This window comes from Bolinopsis microptera, chromosome 7 (assembly GCF_026151205.1).
Source record: "Bolinopsis microptera isolate Bmic1 chromosome 7, MBARI_Bmic_1.0, whole genome shotgun sequence".
Lineage (NCBI taxonomy): Eukaryota > Metazoa > Ctenophora > Tentaculata > Lobata > Bolinopsidae > Bolinopsis > Bolinopsis microptera.
This window is the reverse complement of record NC_087078.1, coordinates 2,736,090-2,746,552: the sequence shown is the minus strand read 5'-3', so window position 1 is coordinate 2,746,552 and position 10,463 is coordinate 2,736,090. Positions and strand designations below refer to the sequence as shown.

The window sequence follows — 10,463 nt, the reverse complement described above, 5'->3', positions numbered from 1 at the left end:
AATACGATAGTCATCAAATTTAATTTCGTTTATTCAGATTTCATATTTCCAATTCGGGTAACACAGTTTAGAAATGATTCGATATTATTGCACCTTTTTATGACGATTTATACAATTCCAATAAGGCAAAGCTGTATAATATCAACAGAAGCAGTTTTTATAAAAGTATCTATAGAAAAAAAAAGTCAAATTTAGAATCACATTACAGGTAATACTAAAAGAAAATCATGCCTATCAAAATAATTATTTTCTGATTACAACTTCAAAGGATTTGGATAGCTAATTTCTCGCAAACGAAACAGTCGAAAATAATAATTTTTCTCCACTACTGAACCACTTTGCATTCTTCAAATGTCCTTTTCCTTAAAAAGCAAAACTAGGTTTCAAAACTCAACTTGATGTGATGGTTATCAATCGAAGACACAGTTCAACCTGAAGCCGCTACGAACGTGCTGTTGTAAAGCACGTGTCACGTCACGTGTTGTAGTGCAGCTCAACACAGCACTATAGCCTCATCAGGAATACCCAGTCTCTTCTGGAGGTAGTATGATTTTCTCAGTTGCTTAGCACCCAACTTTGATCGTGTAACCTGAAATGATCAAGTTTGTTCAATTTGGTGCGCTGCACAGAATAAATGACATAGAACTACATGATAATGTATGTTCCATATTTATCGTGATTCATCTGTTTTTAAACGATAATGCTGAAATTCAGTGTAAGATAAAGCTTGAAGAATACCATACAGCAGCTCTTTGATGATACTTGTATTATGCGAACGTAAGTAATTGCTACAGACTGTACGAGCAATAAGATCAAATATGTCAAGCAATATTCAAATTTTAATGAACGAACATCATGCATCACACGCTTATCAAAACTTTCGATTGAAAATCAACACAATAAAACACGCATAATGACTGAAGGCTGTACGCAGATGTTAAAACTCCACGTAAACCAGTTAAGAAGTTTTTAAAACGGTCGGTTTTATTTCAGCTGATAATGTTATACAGGCTCCGGCAACGTGACAAATATCTGACCTTATTATTTCCCTGAAGCACACAAAATTGCAACCATTAACTGGTCTTTCTCTTTAAGTAATTGCATTCCAAACTGCAAATTGCCCTCATCGGCCCAGCGTTGAGCGCTGGTTGGCACGCCGAAGCGTGTGGTGGTGTGCCACGCGGCCTCCTGGTTGTAGCGCAGAACGGGACAGGAGCAGTTGTAGATGTGTTTCTGACACCTACCAATCTGTCTACTGGTTACTTTTAGTCGTCCGGCTTGTTTATTGGTTAAAAATTATCACGTGTCCGAGTTCCCACTAGTTTATTGGTTAAAAATGATCACGTGTCCGACTTTTCAGTGAAATTATCGGTTTACGTCGTCTATTGGTTATCATTTCTATATCATATTTTTTAGTACATCTTCTCACTGCAACGTGTTAGAAAATGATGAGCTCAATTATTGGGTCCTGTTCGTGAGAGTAGTCTGGTCGCAAGTCCGACTTGTTTATTGATCACGTGTCAAAAACAAATATGGTTCAAGTCTCCACCATTATCTATTATTATGTTTGTTCAATTATTGTAATATTTGGCACAGCTGTTCGTCAGACTAATGATCAATAGTGCATCTAAATGTGCGTCTAATGGTCGCTGAATCACATTTTGTGGCAATTGACTGTTGAATATTCAATTCTGCAGAAACGCCACAAACAATTGATAGGTAGTTGCAATTGGATATTCAATGCTCCTGCATATTTCAATTGAATAACGCATGAATTGCTAAGTAAAATTGCAAAACTGTGGTTTTAAAAGCGCACTGCACAGTTAGCGCTCACATTTTGTGGTGTAATGTGGCTTCTACAACCGTTTTATTGTGTTCAACTCCAATCAAAGTTTTGTCCCACATTCTGACTACTATACCTATTGACACGTTACTTGTATACCCCCCTGGCTAACTCGAGAAGTAGAGGAAGCACAGAGGGGAATAAGACAAAAACTGATTACAGCCCGAAAAAAGAAAACTGATGCCCTGTGGCTCGCTCTTAGAGAGAGCAACAAACAATACAACAGACTTATATCCAACTCCCAGCGTAATGCCTGGAGAACTTTTTGTCAGGAAACAGAGTCTGTTAAGGAATCCGGAAGGATGAACAAGATTCTGAAATCCTGCAACGACAACAAGCACACACTAGAAGCCGTTTACAAACCAAACGGAGACATCACCAAAAATGCAGAGGAGACACTGGAGGTCATGACACAAACCCACTTCAAGGATAGTGTCACTGACCCGCCAGTGCCTCCACCTGGACCTCTACCAATCACCACCACCTTACTCAATACCATCTACAGCCCAGACAGAATCGAGGAGGCTCTTAAATCCTTTGATCCGTTAAAAGCTGCTGGACCCGACACCCTCAAACCTATCATCATACAGAAAGCTTGGACACACATCAAAGACATCACCAGAACCATTATGACAAAAAATCATGAAACCCAACACATTCCAACTTTGTGGAAAGAATCCCTTGGAATCTTTCTCCCAAAGCCTGGAAAAACTGACTACAACCAACCAAAATCATTTCGCACTATCACCCTTTCTCCTGTGATGTTAAAACTACAGGAGAAGGTGATACTGTGGCATATGCAACACGACCTTAATATCGCTAAAGACATCAACAAACGACAATTTGGCTTTAAAAAGGGATGTTCAACCGAAGCAGCCCTTCATAAAGTTACTCACACCATCGAGCGCAGGATAGCTAAGAAGGGATATGTCTTAGGAGTCTTTCTAGATATAGAGGGAGCTTTTGATAATGTCTCTTTCAAGGCTATTTCTGACGCTATCAAGACCACGAAAGTGGACCCGGCCACAGCACAATGGATCATCAACATGGTAACTAACAGATTCATCACATTAAATCATAAGGATAAGTCGAAAAGGGTTCGGATCCGGAGAGGGTGCCCCCAAGGTGGCATCCTTTCCCCTTTCCTTTGGAACCTGGTAGTCGATGATCTCCTGGCCTACACCGCAAGAGACATACCAGGTTATCTGCAAGCTTTTGCAGATGATCTGCTTTCTCTAGCGGAGGGGAATGATTTAGACATCATCTGGAACAGAACACGCAAAACCATCAACACAATAGAAAAATGGTGCCAAACCAAAGATCTATCCATAAGCGCACTCAAAACACAAATAGTCATGTTTACCTGGAATAAGAAATGGACACTTAGACCTGTGGTGGTGGGTAACACCACTATAGGTCTATCCAAATCTGCCAAATTCCTAGGAGTGACCCTCGACAGCAAGCTCAATTTCAATGAACATATCACCAATACCACCAAAAAAGCTACGGCATCCCTTATGCAATGTAGAAGAGCTGTCGGCCCCACTTGGGGTATGAGCCCTAAAACATGCAAATGGATGTACACCGCTGTCATCAGACCTATTCTATCATACTGCTGTAGTATATGGATTAGGGCAACCCAAACAGACACCAACGCGAGGAAGTTCAAACGAGTTCAGGCATTGGCATTGAGAATGATGTCTGGTGCCATGCCTAGTACTCCCTTCATCGCACTGAACCACCTCACTAACGCTCCAGATATCATACTTTTCCTGAGAGGTGAAGCAGCAAAGGGCACAGCCAGGCTTCAAGCATATGGAAGCCTAACCCTCGAAACTATCGCCCCCAGAAAAGGTACCATCACAACTCACACCACTATCAACAAACAATTCATGGTAGACCTCAACATACCACCCAAAGCAGAGAGAGACCTATCTATACCAACCATGATGCTTGAACGACGCTTCACGGTCACCACTCCTGGAGCTGACAACATTGAATATAGAGGCTCACTCCAAAACACCATCGACAACATCCCCAGTGAAACCATCACCTGCTACACAGACGGGTCACGCACAGACTCAGGTAGCGGGGCTGGTTATATTATCACCACAGACAACAACAACACTACACTAGATGAAAGATCATTCAAGCTTCCTGATTATTGCACCGTTTATCAAACTGAACTCACTGCCATCATCGAAGCTTGTAAATATCTATCAACTTACACAAACACACATATCATCATATGGTCAGACAGTCTCTCCTCTATTCAAGCTATATCCTCACCTTCAACGAGGAGTAGAACCACTAGAGACTGCTACGACACCCTCAATACACTCGGATCCACTAACACCTTAGAGATCAGATGGATAGCAGCACACATCGGATTGTGGGGTAATGAAAAAGCAGACGAGCTGGCCAAAAATGGCACAACCAGTGAATCCACTTTGAATTGCCCAATTCCACAATCTTACATCAAACGCCTGATCAACGACAAAGTCACAAAACTTAATCAAGAATCATGGATTACTAATGGTCCCAGACACACTAAACTGACACTTGGACATAAAAACATCAACATCATCAAAAATCTCAACACTACACTCAGCAACAACAGACAAAATTACAGAACTGCAGTGCACCTCATCACGGGACATTGTGGCCTCAACAAACACCTACACACCATCCACAAATCAGACACAAGTGCTTGTCCAAAATGCGGCGACGGAGAGGAGACTGTCTCACACTTTCTCGGACAGTGCCCGGCTATTGCCCAAATAAGAGGTCAATATTTCCGGGACTACTACCTCTCTGTCAATGACATATTCGACAACCAACACATCTCCACCATTGTCAACTTTACAAACCACACTAAACGCTTAGTGGTGCCGGAGGAGTTGGACCAGACAGGTGTAACATAGCGACTACTTTAACGCCGTCTTGTTTCGCCCCTCTCTTCCACACTCAACCACCACCTAACCGTTTATCTATAACACACCCCACAACACTTACCATCATCCGTGATTACACATCTTGATTCCGCTGGCATCCTCCCACAGGACTGCCATACCCCAGAGGTAGGCAAAGCATCCATATGCTATCCTCTCGTGGGCCAACCAGGCCCAGCCTCTCTTTAAAAAAAAAAAAAAAAAAAAAAAACGTTACTTGTATAATTCAAGACACAGTTACTTATACGAGACAACATTTTATGAGTCAAAGAAGCGGGAAGCAAGTAAACATGGTCTAAGGCTTGTTCGAGTAAATGTATTGTAAATGTAATGTAAATGATGATAAATGTGATAAGAAAAATAATAATTAATTAACGATATAAACCTTGCTGTTGGTCGGAGTATGGGCTATCATAACCTCACTACCATGAACACTGACGGAACTGCTGGCTGCTAACTTCTTAGGAGCAGGTGCGGAGCGGGGACGGGTACTAGGACTTTGGCGAGGCGTGGTCAGGGGGGCACTCGGGGGTTTGCTCATGAGATTGTTACCTGAAAACAGGATATAATTACACGTGAACATCATTCTTATTAAGTAAAACTAAAGTTTAATTGTGTGTTTCTCTTCGTGTACAAATGCAACATAAAGTGTAATGAGCTTCAGATAATTGAGAAATTAGCTTAAAATTTATGATTTAAATTCGTACTTGATTTTATCTGAGGTATGTTGCTTCTTGAAGGTGCGGCTGATTTTGCCCGAGCTTTCTGGCGGAAGTTTCCTCGGGGCTTATTTAGGTACGATGAAAATACCCTAAGAGTAGAAGAGTCAAATTAGTATCTTGTCGTCTTAAGAAACAAAGAATTTCTAAACGGGAAGTATGACGGTCGTTTTCTATGATAAATGACCCTTTTTATAAAATAGAGTATAGACTAGGAGCAAACCATCGACAAAGAGCTAACGAAAAAACATCGTCTCAACAAAAGAACGAACAGATACCTTGACAACTGACAATGGATATTAGATGAGGAAATGTTTAAATCCCTTCAGTGGGACACCCCCGTGACATTTAAATTATCTTGATGTGCAAAAATAATTTCCAATAGATTAGTTGTCAAATCACATGTCAAGCAGCAGCAATTGTTAAAATTGGATCGCCAATCATCATCTTAAATCTTTAAGCGTCTTAAATCCTACCACTCAGAAACCAGATCAGAAGATGATATCTTGAGATATACTAGAGATACTATCCTCTGGTCGTTACTTACGGGGAATGATTTTCTAGTTCTCCCTCCAACATGCACTCTCGCTCCGCCAGTTTGACTGTGCTGACTTGTTCTGCGTCTCTCTGTCTCTCCACCCACAACATCCTCTCAACCATGTTAGCCCACTGCTCACCGTCACACTGAGGAAGGGTTAGTTAATTAGTTAATTAATTATTTAATTAATTAGTTAGTTAGTTAGTTAGTTAGTTAGTTAGTTAGTTAGTTAGTTAGTTAGTTAGTTAGTTAGTTAGCTAGTTAGTTAGTTAGTTAGCTAGTTAATTAGTTAGTTAATTAGTTAGTTAGTCAATAAGTTAGTTAATTAGTTAGTTAATTAGTTAATTAATTAGTTAATTATTATAGGTTGTTATCCGATATAGTCGTATTTCCGTTATCAAATGTAATCATATGATTTAGTGGTCAAATCTCAGAGATCTTATTTGGTCACAGATCATGTATTGTTTTTGTATATTAGAGCTTTAGCCACAGGTAGGTTGGTCTGCACGGAGCCCCACAGTTTCAATTCCTTGTTTAACTAGCCGTACAGCAAGGATATCCACTGTGCTCACCAGGTTAGGCACATAACCAACACTACCCTGCTAAAGTCTATACTAATAATCTCTAGATGTGTGTTCGTTCGTTCGTTCGATGGCGTGTAATTTCCGAACGGCTTAATCAAGAAAACGGTAAGAGTTACGGGGCTGATTTTTTCGGTATAGTGCCGACAAAACTCTGACCAAGCCAAATGATTAAGGTTTTTTAAATCGGTCGGTGGTAAGTGGTTTAATTGATCATTTTGTGACCCAAATGTGATACTAAAGTGTCTCACTTACTCTCCCTCTCTCCCACTCTCGCTCTCTCCCCCTTATAATAGATTTGCTATATAATTTGGTAATTTGACAGGGGACTTCAAGATTGCCTATCAAGTATTACTATAAAATACGTAGTAATAATTTGTAATTTGGGCACTCAGAATTAAATTGCGGTGTGTTTGGACAGAGCGAGTTCATACTTTCGCACCGTTTTAACTACGAAAATGTAATGTGTGTTTTCGAATATGAGAATATAATAGGCGGGTTTATACTTTTGCATTTCAACTGCGATAATGAAGTCCCGGCCATAGGCAGGGGTTACGCTAGTAGTAGTATTATGATATTATCAGTATTTTATGCAGAAAACATTCAATACGATAGATATCATCAGTCAATTAGCTGAGAACAACGTTGCTTGAGAACAATTGTAATTTTATGAGACACTGGAAGGATCTACTGTATTAGATAAAATATATCACTAATCACTGTAACTACAATCAGCCAGGATTGCATGTCAATATTTGGATATAATCGTCTTTTAATGGGCGACCATTTACAAACAAATTCATCACTGATTATATTAGTTCTCAGATATATTAGAGTGAGTAAAGAGGACTCTACGTTCATATTACAGTAAGAGCACTGAGCATGTATCTGTTACCATGGCAACCGTAGGTAGGAATGCTACTCAAATGTCGAGTTGAGTTAATTATCCTGATAATACCGTCGCGTAGGATTCGAATTCTGTGTTAACTGCTAATAAATTCTCTGATGAACGCCGTGCAGTGTCATAATAATATAAACACTGTATATTACGTTATTAAGTTTATTAAGTTTATTTTAAGTAAGGTTTGTTGTTATCATACTCAGTAAGGACAATGTCACATTATTGGGCACTGTTTTAAAGTATCAACACGAGAATGCCGATAATAATGATAGAGTAACCGATATTTTTAAAGCACAAACAATGACCTTTGAAGGGATAAACAATGTGCTTTGAAATCATAAGTGATGATGCATGACGTTGGATTTGAAAAAAAGCATTCTTAAAAGTTTAAATAATTTAACAGGCGACTCACAGATTCGTCCTTGTCAGTAATTAGTGCGAGGTTTTCTTGAACGGAGGACGTTTCACAACCTGAAAGATTATTTTTTCCTGAAAGGAAAGTTGTGAACAAATTGTAATTTTCGAATCAAGTATAATATTTTATAAACAAAAGTCTAGATCAAAAAGATAAGTTGAAACTTGAGGATAATTTTGCTGGACATATATATTCCGATTTGACAGCTATGATTCGGTAAAGTGAACGTTAAAATAAAGTTCTACTCAAAAATATTTTCACCAACCAACAATTGAAGCAACATCAGACATGGCGGCCTTATCACCCTGCCACGCCCTCCGGACAAGGAATGCCAGGAATTCCATCTGCTCCCTCATCTTCAGCACCTCATGCTCACTCCTCACCAGAGCATCTTGTAGTTTCTCCACTTCTGTTATGTAGGGAGGACGAGGGTGACTGGACCCTGTGAAGAGTCGGGATCTCGTTCCTTTTACCAGGGGCATGTTTGAGTATGTTTACTTCTACATCATACTTGTTCCATCTGGCATATGGGTGGTATGTTTAGAAAGGTGAAAATTAGCAGGAACTGGATGTAGCAGCGTTATCCTTCACTGCCCTCTTACAAGGGTTAAAGTACAGTGCAATGTAACTCTCTTTATGCTTCAGATATTTTTTATGAGATTGTGAGAAAACGATAAATGGATTGAGTCAGGTTTCTTGAAAAATAAGAATTTAAAATAGTTGCAGTGAATTACTCTAGCTTTTGCAAAGTTTTAAATGTTCACCTTATCAGTCTATCTGATGTTCAGATAGAACTGATAAGCTGTGCATGTTTGTAGTAAGACTTGTAATTACTGCAAATCGGCAGGTAGGTAGGATGGTTAGTGGTTTGTAGAGGACATGTGTACATGTTTGTGTTTAGAAACACAAACAATAAATTAATATAGGCGCCACAGGCAGACAATATGAAGGTCAAGGTTATTCTTGTTCACTACAGATTAAAGATTGTGGATAGAAAAGGCAGACTCGTGAAGTTTTTGGCAGAGTCTGTCAGATCAGCCAACTTATATAAGTGATGGTTTTCTGCCTCATTGACACTACCCTGCACTCATTATGTCAAGACCCACTCTTCCACAATCCACAATCACTGTCTATCAAATAGATGCTTTGAACCAAGTCTGTCGAAGTCATATTCTGCTTATTCCACAAACTCTGCTAACTTTGCGGGCTGAAAATGCTGTGACTCCAACTGTAGATAGTAGTAGTAGTAGTAAATCTTTCAAAGTACGAAATATCTCTTTAAAAGAGCATCCTAGGCACCTTATAGATATCAAAACGCATAAAAAAGAAAACAAAAACATCAACCATCTTCTAACTTCTTCCACTCCTCCCTATCTAAAGCTAAAAATCTAAGGTCTTCGAAATCAGTCAAATTCTTAAGTCTAATATCAAGATTTCTACTAGTCAAGTCTTTTCTAATAACATCTAATAAGTTTAAACATGGTCTACCCCGTCTCCCTTCCATAAAAATATCAGAATTTATAGCAAATAACATAGAGGTGTATGCTGGTGAGTCTTCCTGTCCTCTTAAGATATGTCCTAACATTCTCCATCGAAACTTAGAGACTCTCACAGACAAGGGAGTGACATAACAACGAGCATAGAGTGCCTCATTAGAAATAACCCCAGTAGGCCATCTGATGTTGAGGATTCTTCGGAGGTGTTTGCGATGAGCAATATCAAGTTCATTCAACGAAGCTAGTGGTGCAGCCCAGGAGTTGCAGTTGTAGAGTAGAATAGAGACTACTTGTGCCTCGTAGATTTTGATCTTCCTTTGGACTGAAATCTTGCTCTTCATCCAAACTTTCTGAAATTTACTAAAGGCAACATTACCAAGGAATATTCGATTCTTGATATCCTTAACAGTGCACATCAACGATCCTAAAGTTTTGTTAGAGCGCCACTCTTCATCACCTCTATACACTTTTCCAACAATCACCTTGCGTTTAACAGTGGGTTTAGGATCTGCTAAATAAAAATGGACAAATTCAGTCTTGGAAGAATTGATATGAAGGTCCCACTGCTGGAATATATCTTTAGCGATAGGAAGCATTTCTTTGAGTGGAGCAAGTTCAGTGTTATTAAAGTCAATATCATCAGAGTATCCTGTTTCGAGTGGCATGAATTCTTCTGAGATAGGAGGATTAGGGATTGGATGATTCACTGGGTAAGGTGTTGATGATACTTGGGAGAGTACAGATCTGAGGTGAATAAGTGCAGCGGCTTCAACAACAGTAAATAGATTACCTGATAGTGCATCTCCTTGAAATGCTCCAGTTGTGCTTTGGAACTCAATTGATACAGTATTATTGACTTTTACTTTCAACACTGTGTTTGATAGTAGGAGCCGTACCATCCTAATTTCATCACTAGTACAGCCAGCATCTTCAAGAACATTGAGTACTGTTTCTCTGCTGATGGTGTCAAAGGCACTTGACATGTCTATACTCATTCTGTGGTAGCTCCAATGCTTTCT

At 39.5% G+C, this 10,463-nt stretch overlaps 1 protein-coding gene across 3 annotated transcripts; it reads right to left on the bottom strand.

Annotated features, from left to right (window-relative positions):
• Positions 1 to 121: 121 nt before the first annotated feature.
• LOC134818107 (uncharacterized) lies at positions 122 to 8,470 on the bottom strand. Of its 3 annotated transcripts, none has more exons than XM_063827526.1 (7): positions 8,214 to 8,464; positions 7,946 to 8,022; positions 6,061 to 6,197; positions 5,502 to 5,605; positions 5,180 to 5,346; positions 1,038 to 1,248; positions 502 to 589 (listed from the first exon to the last, which is right to left on the bottom strand). In XM_063827526.1, exons 1-6 carry the CDS (start codon positions 8,428 to 8,430, stop codon positions 1,042 to 1,044), a joined length of 909 nt encoding a protein of 302 aa, XP_063683596.1. In that variant the 5' UTR covers positions 8,431 to 8,464; the 3' UTR covers positions 502 to 589; positions 1,038 to 1,041. The 3 variants fall into 3 exon arrangements, with proteins under 3 accessions (XP_063683599.1, XP_063683596.1, XP_063683597.1); XM_063827527.1 differs by having other exon boundaries at positions 7,946 to 8,004; XM_063827529.1 differs by lacking the exon at positions 1,038 to 1,248 and having other exon boundaries at positions 122 to 589; positions 8,214 to 8,470.
• Positions 8,471 to 10,463: the final 1,993 nt, after the last annotated feature.

Bases quoted from the DNA above. Each gene is read 5' to 3' on its own strand.
- LOC134818107 (XM_063827526.1), bottom strand. From the start codon at position 8,430: ATGCCCCTGGTAAAAGGAACGAGATCCCGACTCTTCACAGGGTCCAGT. The intron at 8,023-8,213 runs GTTGGTGAAAAT...CTTTCCTTTCAG, and splicing joins TGATGTTGCTTCAATTGTTG to GAAAAAATAATCTTTCAGGT. The intron at 5,347-5,501 runs GTACGAATTTAA...TCCTGTTTTCAG, and splicing joins CATACCTCAGATAAAATCAA to GTAACAATCTCATGAGCAAA.